The following is a 14,222-nucleotide window of genomic DNA, read 5'->3' on the forward strand; positions in this document are numbered from 1 at the left end:
AATATTGTAACTGTATTCTTAATGGATATTTTATCGAGGTGCCTATGGCATCCCTTAAAACACCCTGTAAGCATCCCATAAGAAAAAATAAACTATCCTTGTTTATATAAACCAATTTTTTTACTGTCACTGTATTCTTAATGCACTTTAATAGAATGGGGATAATTTGTGAGAGATAAAGTATAATCCATAGTAGAGACAGATCAAGTAAGAAAAAGAACGAGACAGTGAGAAGTGAAAACCTGGGTAAAAAGACTGGTTAATGAGACCTTCTTCTCAAAAAGGCAATTTTTGGTCTTTTCAATCAAAAGGAGGAATTTGTACTAAGCAGTGATACATTAGAGTTCCTTAAATCAGTTGAAAACTCTTGTTCTTATTAATCAATGTTGTCTTTTAGTTTGTAGGTATTCATTGTTCAACTAGTGTTATATAGTTTGTGCACACCGCTTACATATGAAAGAAAATACCTGTCCCTACCTGAAAAAGAAGGAGGAATACAAAGAAAAAAAAATTGTAACGTAAAAATAGGAAAGCAAAAACATTTTTAAAAATTGGAATTTAGCTCATTATCGGAGCTACTTTCCTATTTAGAGACTTAGACACTTTATAAAAGCCTTAGTTTGATCTCCTGTGGTCTACCTGTAACTAGATTATCACACTAGACACTAGTGTGAATGGTCTTACCACTTCTATGGCAATTATCACACAGTGATAACAAAAACAGCCAGGACTGTATCTCTGAACCTTCAAGGGATACCCAAGCTCCTGTAGACTGAGAATGATCTAGCCTACATATATTATATAGAGACTTCCCAGTAGTGCAAAATTCTTGGAGGTTCTCTCACATTAGAGAAGTGTTCATCGTATCAACCTTTCAGTGATCAATGGGAGAGTCCCATACCACTTATGTCACTGACCCAGAAGAGTCCTAGAAAGTTGTTTTCCTTCGCATCCAAATGCCAATCTTCATGTTCCTGGTCAGTCCAGAGATGGGAGCTCAGGCGATCACCACTAGACAGATATTTTAAACGCCCGGAGAAAGAAGTAGGGATGACATTCTTGGATGATTCCGAGATTTGGACATTGAGCTCCAGGAGAGGTTCATCCTTATTTCCATTTTTCAGTACAGTGACGGACACGGATCCTGTCTTTTTGCATTCATCTATGTCTACACATCTCAACTTCATCTGGGAGTAGATGTAATAAAGGCCGGATCTGGTAACCTTTAACTCTTCAGGAGCGTCCTTAAAACCGGTTCCGACTAACATATCTCCAACTCCTTTAGGATTCCATTCCATGGTTGTGTTTTGTAAGAGAACTGTAAGGAAAGAACGAGAGATGTTATACGCCTATTGTTATTATTATATTTTGCCGAGTACTGTGCATATATATTACTTTTATGTGGTGAATACACTTGGGGTGACTGTATGTACACTGGCAAATATCTCCCAGATGCTTTTCTTTTGCAGTATAATCCCAATATAGTTTAATGCATTGATAGCAAACTTTCACATCCAATATATTTGTGATCTACAAATCACTCAGCACTCAACCTGTCTAAAGGCTAAGAGGCTATTATAGGAAATAACACCCGGGCACTAAAGCTAGCCATTACAAATGTATTGTTTTCTTCCATTCAGTCTGCTGTTGGGAGCTATTAAAAATACATCTTTAATACAATATATATTTCAAAGTATTTAAAATAATCCTTACCATTTTTAGCCACAAGATGAGCACTGCTTTTCTGTAAAAAATATATTAAAAAAAAGAGAACTTGTTTTAACTCAGGAAGTAGATATGCAGTACAATTACCATTCACATAAAATAATAAAATGATCCATAAAACATAGATAAAATTTTATAATGTTTTGTTTAAGACAGCATCGCTACAAACCCAAAGCTGCATTTCTACTTTGCTTGTTGTTCCATTTAATAATTATCATGTCTCTCCAAATAGACAGACAGATAGATAGACAGACAGATAGACAGGCAGATAGATAGACAGATAGATATAGATGGATGGATGGATAGATAGACAGATAGATAGATAGATAGATAGATAGATAGATAGATAGATAGAGAGAGATGGATGGATGGATATATAGATAGATAGGGATGGATGGATGGATAGATAGATAGATAGATAGATAGATAGATAGATAGATAGATAGATAGATAGATAGATAGATAGATAGATAGATAGATAGAGAGATAGATAGATAGATAGAGATGGATGGATATATAGATAGATAGGGATGGATGGATGGATGGATAGATAGATATATAGATAGATAGATAGATAGAGATGGATGGATGGATAGATAGATAGATAGAAAGATAGATAGATAGATAGATAGATAGATAGATAGACAGAGATGGATGGATGGATGGATGGATGGATGGATAGATAGATATCTATATCTATAAAAATTCACTCACCTGTGGGTCTTTGATTTCCCTTATTTGATAGCCCAGACTGGGTTTCTCCCAAACAAAATACAGGGCACATAGTGATCCTACCGCCATGGTCAGCACCACAAGAGAGATCACAAGGCAGTAATCCAGGCAGCGGCCCCTCCTGTGTGAGGTTCTTTGGCTTTCTGGGTCCGCTGAGCTTACTGAAGGCATATTAGTCATTTTCTAGTAGCAGAGAAGTGAGTGTCAGCCAGTGGAGCTTGAGAGCATTTGTCACAGAACTCTGCAGTTGGAAACTTATATACAAACAGAGAGAGGAAGTTCAGAGTGGGGTTTCCAAGTCATAGCAAAACATAAAATATAGTGGAGATTTCCACAATGTGACTGAGAGTGAGAGAGCGAAACAGAGAGAGAGAGAGAGAGAGAATACGGAGAGGGAGACAAAGAAAGATGGGGAGAAAACTAAAAGTAGATACAACCAAACTAAAGGAAAATACATTATTTATATTTACACAAAAATCTATTGCGCTAAAGTGAAAAATCGTCCTATTATATTGTGTGCAATAATCCATTTTATATGACATAGGTGGCAAAGTCTTCTTATTTTTCCTAAATGAGAATCGTTTTTTTTTTTAAGTTTATTTTTAAATAAATATCAACAGAGTTAGACAAAGAGCACTCTTGTGTTGAAGAAGTAACACATGAATAGTATATTAAAATACTCTCTATTATTAAACTGGAATCCCATTGTTGATATTGACATTTTACACTTTATACAGAGCTGGAACATTGAATTTCTGGGTTCCTACATTTCAAGCACTAAAGGGGGTTATGGAAATACTTGTCTAAAAAAATTAAAAAAAAAGGATACACAGACAAATAGTTAGGGATACAACTAAAAAGACAACAATATATACACTAGCGTAATACAACTCCCCTTCACATACTTACCTCTGCTGCATTTCCGCGTTGCTGTGACTCCTCCACCCCATGATGTCTCAGGCAGGAGGCACATGTGTGCTAAATCATCTAACAGAATATACATGCAAGCAACACATTTTTTCCAGCAGTGCCATAGACGTCATATTGTGTTTACAGCACAAGCGTTAACTAATTTGAGTAAACCAACAAAGCATCTAAATTAAATTTACTTTTTATTTTTATTTTTCAAATTGTGCAACCAATAGCTAACTTTCAGTTAGCCATAAGGTTGTACTAAAATTGGAAAAGTTACCTATCCCTTTTAATGTGGAATGACTATAGCCAGAGATGATGAAGAACTATTGGGAATTTTTTTCCTAATTTACTGTCATGTACACAATGTTCCATGTCTCCCTTCCATAAAACCCTATCGTTTTCAAGATATCTGTAACACATTCTTTACTTCTTATATGCTATTTTTTTCAACACCCATTTATCATCAGGTGCCCTTTTTTTACCTTCTCACCTGTTACATTATTTCTCATAACTTTTTTTAATTTTCACCATTTCATTTTTACTTGGATTCATAGCCACATCTTCCCTTCTTGGTCCTATCTTTTTTGACCATCTATATCACTTATGACTCCTACCTTATTGAAGTGGTGAGTTGTGCAGTTCTTTGCAGGTTTACAAACAAGTCACAGTATCATGAATTGTGATATACAGCATTGATGGATATTTTGAGCATCCAGTTATGCCCCATTCAGCCTGGATTTGACTCTAGCAGATGACCACCCTCCCTCAGCCTCTCCATGTGTCTCATCCTCCCACCAGCCCCTCCATATGTCTCATTCTCACCCCAGCTTCTCAATGTGTCTCATTCTCCCCCAGTCTCTCCATGTGTCTCATCCTCCACCATTCCAGTTCCTCCTGGGTCTCATTCCCCCAGCCCCCTGTGTGTCTCACCCTCCCCCGGTTCATTCATTGACCTATTTAAATTCTATGTACACAGTTACTTGAGCAAGCAGCATGACCATAATATTGATATAAAATAACTGTTTAGTATTTAACGTGCTCTGGTATTGGATTTTATGATGGACTGAGACCACTCTTCATTCATTAACTATTACACCCTATGAGAATACAAACTGTAAACACACTACCTCTACATCAAATACATAGAGATGCTAGTGGCTAGAGAAGCACCTCTAATGACAAATGGAATCTCCTTGGCATTATTCTTAGGAAATTCCTAAAATTTTCCAAGGGCGAAGTCTGACTCACGATATACCTGTCTGTGCTAATTTCATGTCGAGCTTGAAATTGTTTGGCAGTGTATGACACGATTTTTCTGGATTTCTGCACCTAAGGTGGGCTTCCAAATGACCAGCTTGAGATTACAGGTGATGAACAACATTTGTTTTTGTATTTGCATAAAACTGTGGTTACTTGTATCGTGTTTGATCTCCCAACATATTATTTGGCACCAAAAAAAAATAAATGCTTACAGACTTGGATGGAAATCCTCTAAGCTTTTCATACAGAATCCCCTAATTTTACCACATGACAGGAGGCTTCATATTTTGCATTAAACTCTGTTTACCGAATTCCAGCAGTTTAGATCACTATAAAAAACAAACACACAAATGGAAAAGAGTTAACATGAGATAGATGGCTATTTTCATGGATGCCTGGGTTCTCCAGGCATTGCAAGAGTATGTCATTGAATTCCACTTGCTTCCCCGATAGAGATCTCCTCCTCCTTATTAATCGGTCTTCAGGGAACACAAGAACCTAATCAACGAGGAAATCCATACCCTGTTTTACAAAAATGTAGTTCTCACTAAATGCAAATTGTTTCTTCAGCAACATTTTCTTAACTTTGCTTGGCGAGACGGTCCGTACAAATTTACGTGTCTTCCCTTCAGGCTCGGCTCTGCCCTCTGGTGCTTCACAAAGCTGCCGAAACCAGTTATGGCTCACACGTGGTCCAAGGGCATTCAGTGCCTTATTTACCTGGATAACTTGTTGAGCTTCCCGACTGTGCTCACAGATGAAATTCATCATTCACTTTCTGGAGTCTTTAGGTTTCATAGAAACATAGAAACATAGAATGTGATGGCAGATAAGAACCATTCGGCCATCTAGTCTGCCGAATTTTCTAAATACTTTCATTAGTCCCTGGCCTTATCTTATAGCTAGGATAGCCTTATGCCTATCCCATGCATGCTTAAACTCCTTTACTGTGTTAACCTCTATCACTTCAGCTGGAAAGCTATTCCATGCATCCACTTCCCTCTCAGTAAAGTACCATATATACTCGAGTATAAGCCGAGTTTTTCAGCACATTTTTTGTGCTGAAAAAACCCAACTCTACTTATACTCGAGTCAGAGTCTGTATTATGGCAATTTGCATTGCCATAATACAGACCGGGGGAGAGGGGGGCTGGCAGAGCTGTACTTACCTGTCCTGCAGCTCCTGTCAGCTCTCTCCTCCTCCGCGCCGTCCGTTCAGCACCTCGGTCAGCTCCCAGTGTAAGTCTCGCGAGAGCCGCGGCTCTCGCGAGACTTACACTGGGAGCTGACAGAGGGAGCTGCACAGACCGCGCGGAGGAGGAGGGAGCTGCAGGACAGGTAAGTACAGCTGCACAGACCGCGCGGAGGATGAGGGAGCTGCAGGACAGGTAAGCCAGCCCCCCTCTCCCCCCCACTGAACTGCCAATGACACTGGACCACCAGGGAAGGAGCCCCCCTCCCTGCTATGTATCAAGCAGGGAGGGGGGACGAAAAAAAAATATAATAAAACATTTTTTTTTTAAATAATAATTCAATTAAATAATAAATAATAATAAAAAAATATATAATAATATTAAAAAATAAAAAATTATTAATAAAATAATTAATAATATATCAAAATGCCCACCCCCACCAACACATACACAAACACACACTGCATCACACACACTCACACTTCATTCATATACACACACTGCACTCACACACACACTGCACTCACACACACTGCACTCACACACACACTGCACTCATACACACACACTGCACTCACACACACTGCACTCATACACACACACTGCACTCATACACACACACTGCATTCATACATGCACTGCACTCATACACTGCACTCATACGCACGCACTGCATTCATTATATACACACACTGTAAATAAATATTCAATTAATATAATTTTTTTAGGATCTAATTTTATTTAGAAATTTACCAGTAGCTGCTGCATTTCCCGCCCTAGTCTTATACTCGAGTCAATAAGTTTTCCCAGTTTTTTGGGGTAAAATTAGGGGCCTCGGCTTATATTCGGGTCGGCTTATACTCGAGTATATACGGTAATTGATATTATTTTTAAACCGTTGATTTAAGACTATGTCCTCTTGTTGTGGTAGTTTTTCTTCTTTTAAATATGGTGTCCTCCTTTACTGTGTTGATTCCCTTTATGTATTTAAATGTTTCTATCATATCCCCCCTGTCTCGTCTTTCCTCCAAGCTATACATGTTAAGATCCTTTAACCTTTCCTGGTAAGTTTTATCCTGCAATCCATGAACCAGTTTAGTAGCCCTTCTCTGAACTCTCTCTAAAGTATCAATATCCTTCTGGAGATACGGTCTCCAGTACTGCGTACAATAGTCCAAGTGAGGTCTCACCAGTGTTCTGTACAATGGCATGAGCACTTCCCTCTTTCTACTGCTAATACCTCTCGCTACACAACCAAGCATTCTGCTAGCATTTCCTGCTGCTCTATTACATTGTCTGCCTACCTTTAAGTCATCAGAAATAATCACTCCTAAATCACTTTCCTCAGATGTTGAGGTTAGGACTCTATCAAATATTCTGAACTCTGCCCTTGGGTTTTTACGTTCAAGATGCATTATCTTGCACTTATCCACATTAAATGTCAGTTGCCACAACTCTGACCATTTTTCCAGTTTACCTAAATCATTTGCCATTTGGCTTATCCCTCCTGGAACATCAACCCTGTTATATATCTTAGTATCATCAGCAAAAAGACATACCTTACCATCAACAAGCCAAAGCTTTGAATATACTCCATTGACTACAACCCTTTTTTGCCTGTCACTCAGCCACTGCCTTACCCATTCAACAATATTGGAATCCAAACCTAAAGACTGCAATTTGTTGATAAGCCTTCTATGTGCAACAGTGTCAAAAGCCTTACTGAAATCTAGGTAAGCAATGTCTATTGCACCAGCCCGATCTATTTTTTTAGTTACCCAATCAAAAAAATCAATAAGATTAGTTTGGCATGATCTCCCTGAAGTAAACCCATGTTGTCTCTGATCTTGAAATCCATGTATTTTTAGATGTTCAACAATCCTATCCTTTAACATGGTTTCCATTACTTTTCCCTCTACTGAAGTAAGGCTTACTGACCTATAGTTGCCCGACTCCCTATTACCTTTCTTGTGAATGGGCACAACATTCACTAACTTTCAATCTTCTGGGACTACTCCTGTTAACAATGATTGGTTAAATAAATCTGTTAATTGTTTTGCTAGTACACCACTAAGCTCTTTTATAACTTTGGGTGTATTCCATCAGGTTCCATTGACTTATTTGTCTTTACTATTAACAGCTGAAATAGAACCTCTTCCTCTGTAAACTCACATGTAATAAATGACTAATTTGTCCCTTTTCCTAACTGAGGTCCCTTTCCTTCATTTTCATCTGTAAATACTGAACAAAAATATTAATTGAGGCAGTCAGCTAGACTTTTATCCTCTTCTACATACCTTCCTTCTTTTGTTTTTAATCTAACTAATCCTTGTTTTATTTTCCTTTTCTCATTTATGTAGCTAAAAAATGTTGTCTTCCCTTTTTTTTACTGACTGTGCTATTTTCTCTTCTGTGTGTGATTTGGAAGCTCTTATAACTTGCTTAGCCTCTGTCTGCCTAATCTTATAGGTCATTCTGTCTTCCTCACTCTGTTTTTTTTTTTATAATTATTAAATGCTAACTTTTTGTTTTTGTTTTGGCCACATCTGCAGAGTACCACAGTGGCTTCTTGATTTTTTTGCTTTTACTGACAAGCCTAATGCAATTTTCTGTTTCCTTCAGCAGTGCAACTTTTAAATAATCCCATTTCTCTTGGACTCCATTTAAATTGCTACAGTCTGATAATGACTCCTTTACACATTCTAATTTTAGAAAAGTCTGTTTTTTTTTAAAGTCTAAAACGTTTGTTATTGTGTGGTGTGACTCAGTCACTGTTCTTATATTAAACCACGCTGACTGATGATCACTGGATCCTAAACTTTCACCTACAGTAATATCTGATACAAAATCTCCATTTGTTAACACTAAATCAAGTATGGCCTCTTTACGAGTTGGCTTCATCTTCATGCTGACATTGTGGTCCTCCTGTCTTTCTCGATTGAATCTATTTAACGCAGCCCTCTTCATTACTGTAATGGCTGAAAGTGAAATACCTGTGCTTGGGTAGGTTGTACGACCACTGAGTGCCTCTCACTCCAGAAGTCTGAACAGAACTGTGATGGTGGCATCTGCACATGCAGGCTTGGAATGTCAAGGTGATTTTTGGCCCATCGACATATTTCATTGGGAAGTTAGATGCCAGCCATCGGGGCTGAGGAACTCTTGGTATTTTCCGTTATCTATATATTTTTTCCATTGCTCTTTTACATCTTTCTCTAACCCTGCTCTTCTTTTGGCCTTTGACTGGTTTCATTACATTCAGCTATCAGCCTCGGATCTTCCTCTCAGGTATGCTAAGCAGTTACGTCTTGGCTTGCCTTTTTGAAACATGTATCAATAATATCACTGCAGCCACGAAGTGGCCTATCTATGTATTTTGGCTTCAAGTGCCACAGTAGCTTGGCATATGGAGTTGGGAATCTATGTAGTGAATACAGCAGCTCAGTAGTTTATATTTCTTATACCAGTTCTTATCTGTGTTTCAAGTCAGTCATGTTTTATTGGCAGGGCTGACAATCTACCATGCTCAAAACTTGGTGATATCTATCTTATGAATCCTTCTGATGTTGTCTCCATTAATTCTACTACTACGGTGGTGTTTGTGTTAAAACCCGCTAGATCTGAATACTCACTCCAAGTATCAATTCTTCACAGTTATTTATAATTGCATTTCTATTTCTATATCCCTTAAGAAGATATTATCTATTAGAAGAGACAACAAGAATTTGAAGCACACTACGTGTGTATTTTTATTACTGAAATGATATATAACCTAGCTAACGTTCTTACAGGTGAGTGTTTAGATTTGCTGTTGATTTACTAGAATATACTTTGTGAATTATCAAATGTACAAATGGTATACATGTCTAGAAAGCTCAGCAGAGCAGCTGCATAAGATCAACATAACCAAAAATGATAACCTTAAAGGTAAGGATAGACCTTTTTTTATATTATGCGATGGTAGACTTGCTGACATTTGTATGTGTTGCCAGATCAAACACTTTGGGTTCAGGGGAAGATAAAACATATATTTAATCAAAACATCTGTTTGGTGATGTCTATGTATTTATGGATTTGTTGATCTCTATGGGTTGCATAAACAAGAAGTACAGATTGGAGAGACCTGTAGGAGTCCTACAAATTGGGAATATGTTTTCAAGGTCGCAATAAAAGCAGCCTCTCAGTATGGCGCCGGAAATGGACGATCTTTTGTCTTTTTCTGGAGATTCATCTCTCAATACTGTTAATAAGTTTCTGTGGATCAGACAAATGTTCTCCTCTCTTCTTCTCTCAGCAGTAAATGCTTCTATGCTGACTACAAATGGGATTTACATGTGTCGGTGTTCTAGGAAGAAATGAAAGGCCTTATGGGCCGAGTGAACACGTTGGAAGAGGATGTAGGGATCAGCAGTCTCAACAGGCCACTTTGGTACAGAAACTCACACAGTTCACGTCCTTTCAGCAAGATACTGCAACATGACTAGGTGCCATGGAGGATAATCCATGACCTGTTGGACTTCTTAGAAGGTTATTAAGAATAGTTCTTACACCTAAACAAGTCAAGCTTATGTAATTCAGCTGCATGTTCTTGATTACCTTATCCCCTGCAGATCCTGGTAATACTCCTAGGGACTTAATTGCCAAAATGTAATTTCAGAATGTCTTAGATAAGGTGACTTTTCTCTAAGATGTTAGGGACATTCACCGCTTTGAAGGACATTCACTTTTTACACAGACCTGTCAAGAAACATGACCACTTGGAGGCATTCTCTCCAACCGCTGACCTTATTTCCAAGATCCTTCTACTTATACTAAAGTCAGCAGAACACATGCTAATAACCTGAAGCTCTCCAGGCTTGTCTGCAAACCTTTTTTGTTTGTTTACTATCCCTCTGTTTGATAGTTTTTTTTTATATATTGTGCTTCTGCTACACACTAAGACGTAATTTGTTATTGCTCTATCTCTGAGGTTTGATGCCCTTGGCTCCAGATAACCTTACCTGTGCATTCCCACATTCCCACATTACCATGTGCCTTTTGCTTATATGTCTACTATCTAGTAGAGGTGTTTTTTAGCCTACATGGAGTCTTATTTTTGTCTTGTGGATAACACATTTGTCCTTTCCTCTTTACATCTCCTAGAGCCACTAACTTCCAATAGGGGTTATTTTATTGTGGAAAAAGCACAAGTGGCGTAAGTGTGCCTTAACCATAGCTGAAATAATAGCAAACTTATGGTGCCTTTCCCACAACAAAATAACCTCCATTGGCAGTTTGTGATGTCCAGCCTTCTTTATATTTGTTTAGTATTAGAGACTGACTGTGGATCCCCGGCTTGAAGCAAAGTTTGCCTGGAGAGGGCTGTGTTTGGGATCCCAGAGCTCTCCATGGATTCTTGGTTTCTGTTGTTTTCTTTTCAAATATGTTTAATTGAAATTATTTTTCATATAATAATAATAATAATAATAATAATAATAATAATAATAATAATAATAATAATACAAAAAAAATGTATGATATAGAAAAGTAAAATAATAAAGAAAATAATTAAAAAAAAAATATTTGTATTCATACATTATGTTTGTATAACAATAAAATTATGCCATTATATTATTATCGTACACACATATATATATGAATGAATAAACATTTTATATGAGGGAAAAAGAAAAACAAGTTATGGGGAAAAAGGGAAATGAAGGGTAGAAACATAAAAACATGGAATGTGACGGCAGATAAGAACCATTCGGGCCATCTAGAAGGGAGTGGAGAATATAGTTGAGCTGTTGTATTCATGCATCATGCAGAGTCATTTAAATCTGTAGCATAGCACATGAATAAGTATTGCATTACAGAGTAGGTACATCACGAATATCTATTATGTATTGATTATTATTAACACAAGTTGTCTTTAAACCATAAAAAATATTTTCCCACAGATTCCTAATTAGTCTCAATTTTGTCAATAATTGTGATGGTTGTCTTATGGACATTTAAAAAATTTTATTTTATTTTATAAAGGCTAAAATGTCATGATTTGGGGGTTACTAAAGGTTGTTTCCAATATCTTAGAAATAAAGCTGGAGCTGCTATTAGTATATGTGAGCTTATTATTATTTAAGATTTATTAAGGAATCCAATTTAAATAGTCCCATTTTAGGAAACAGGACCGTTATAGTAGGGGCAATGATTTGAATTAGTGATAAAATATAGTCCAAAAAGGGCATTGCCACCATATGCCATACATGTTATCCACAGCACACACATTTTCACATTTTTGGTCATTGAAAGGAAATGTAAAAATGTTACTTAATTTAGAGGAAATAGTTTGATGATGTATAAGCATAGGATCATCTAGATTGTATTTATTTTGTAATTTGTGAAAGGATAGCAAATAATTTCATTCAAAAATAATATCATCAAAGTGGGTTATATTATAGGAATTCCATAATTGTAAATCAATATGTAAGTCAGGGAATAGTTTTTATAGAATAGAGAGTGGCTCTGATTTTCTCTCTGATTTTATACAGAACAAATAATTCCAACCATATAGTGTTGTCATAGTGGTAGGAACTAGTTTGTCTTTTCATGGTGTTTCTGGTTTTAGGCAACCACAGAAGCTCCAAAAGAGATTGGTATCATAATACTTCACTCTCCATCTGTAACCATTTAGGTATGTCTTGAATTAAATTTGATATCCGCAGAAGCATTTGTGGCAATGTAGTAATCAAATCCAGTACTCCCAACCCTCCGTAAAACTATATTTGCGATATTGGCGATTAATTTATCTAAAAACACTAACAATATGATTTACATTTGGAAAAGAAATGGCCTAAACTAAAAGGAGAACTACATAGATGGGGGAAATTTGAGCTCTCACGGCTTAGGAAGAAGTGTTGCTCTTAAGATGAACATCTTTCCAAAAATACTTTATTTGATACTTACAATTCCACTGAATATCCCAAACTCCTTTTTTTTAAAGCATATTCACTCTCATATGATTAAATTCATTGGGCAAAAACAATAAAATTGGCAATGTTACAGAGACACAGGAAGTACGGAGGTCTTGGAGTACCAGATGTTTCTATTGTTTTCCAACATTTTGATTTCTCCTACATTCAATTTTTTTTTCATTGTCTAATCAAAAGACATGATTTCTGCCCACTGTTCTTTTTTTTATACTTTCCTATCTACATTACACAATGTCTGTATTTTGATTGGAATGTGCATACAAGTAAAAAAACACCTAAGCAATTTACTGTAAAGACCAAAGACCTGAACCAACTAAGAACTCCTTCTAGTAGGAACTCCACCTTCAGAAACTTAAAAATAGATCAATTACCGCATAATTCATTTGGATTGCATAGAAAGAAAGGGGAAGAATACTACGGAAAGAGGAACAGAGCTAGGACAGTACAAACAACACAACCGAGTGTAAATAAGTATATTTGGCACTCATTATCAGACACCAAGAAATTATGAGATGAATATTCTTGTTCTTGGGTAGAACATTGGTTAAGGATAGAGTACAACGAGTTGTCATTAATGGTAAATTTTCAGGCTGGACAAAAATGGTAAGTGGTGTCCCTCAGGGTTCTGTTTTGGGACCACTTCTATTTAACATATTTATAAATGATCTTGAAATAGGCATTGAAAGCCATGTATCAGTGTTTGCAGACAGGGGCGGACTGAGAACCCTCAGGGCCCCCGGGCAAAATAAATCAAGGGCCCCCTTACAGGCCCCACCCATACTCCGCAGCAAGCACCACCCATGTCCCGCCTCCATGCACCGCCTCCAGCCACACCCTACACAATCTTTAGACACAAGGAACAAAAGTGCAATAATCCCTTCAAGGCCCCAGTAGAGACTACAATTGAGGGCTAATGGGCCATGGAGGGGGGGAGTATTCTAGCAGAGGCTATCTCAGTGTCCTTTAGAGAGTGTGTTAGAAAGAATTTCCTCCAGGTCCCATTAGAGACTACAATTGAGTCTAATGGGGTCTGGAGGGGGGTCTCTCCAACACTCTGGTTCCTATTCACAATATAGCAACACAACATAGCTCGCTGATACCTAGGCCAAGTTGGCTCCTCTTACCTTAATTACTGTTGTTGGCTGGCAGTCTGTGGGCTTGCTGGAAGGCTGTGGGCTTACTGGCTGCAGCTGGCAGGCTGTGGGCTTGCTGGCAGGCTGTGGGCTTGCTGGCTACTGCCGGCAGGCTGTGGGCTTGCTGGCTGCGGCTAGCAGGCTGTTGGCTTGCTGGCTGTGGCTTGCTGGCTGGCAGGCTGTGGTTTGCTGGCTGCGGTTGGCAGGCTGTGGGCTTGCTGGCTGTAAGCCTAACTGGTGGCCTGTGGGCTGGCTGGCTGGCTACTGGCCAGCCTGTGGGCTGGCTGGCTGGC

General features: G+C 37.9%; 1 protein-coding gene across 1 annotated transcript; it reads right to left on the minus strand.

Annotated features, from left to right (window-relative positions):
- Positions 1-881: 881 nt before the first annotated feature.
- Positions 882-9,801, minus strand: LOC134601879 (uncharacterized). The gene is made up of 4 exons (XM_063446382.1): positions 9,746-9,801; positions 2,440-2,614; positions 1,714-1,744; positions 882-1,318 (listed from the first exon to the last, which is right to left on the minus strand). The coding sequence occupies exons 1-4, from the start codon at positions 9,799-9,801 to the stop codon at positions 882-884; spliced, it is 699 nt and encodes a 232-aa protein (XP_063302452.1).
- Positions 9,802-14,222: the final 4,421 nt, after the last annotated feature.

This window comes from Pelobates fuscus, chromosome 3, assembly GCF_036172605.1.
Source record: "Pelobates fuscus isolate aPelFus1 chromosome 3, aPelFus1.pri, whole genome shotgun sequence".
Taxonomy (NCBI): domain Eukaryota; kingdom Metazoa; phylum Chordata; class Amphibia; order Anura; family Pelobatidae; genus Pelobates; species Pelobates fuscus.

Bases quoted from the DNA above. Each gene is read 5' to 3' on its own strand.
- LOC134601879 (XM_063446382.1), bottom strand. From the start codon at position 9,801: ATGTCAGCAAGTCTACCATCGCATAATATAAAAAAAGGTCTATCCTTA. The intron at 1,745-2,439 runs GTGAGTGAATTT...TATTTTTTACAG, and splicing joins GGGAAATCAAAGACCCACAG to AAAAGCAGTGCTCATCTTGT. The intron at 1,319-1,713 runs GTAAGGATTATT...CTTTCCTTACAG, and splicing joins TCATCTTGTGGCTAAAAATG to TTCTCTTACAAAACACAACC.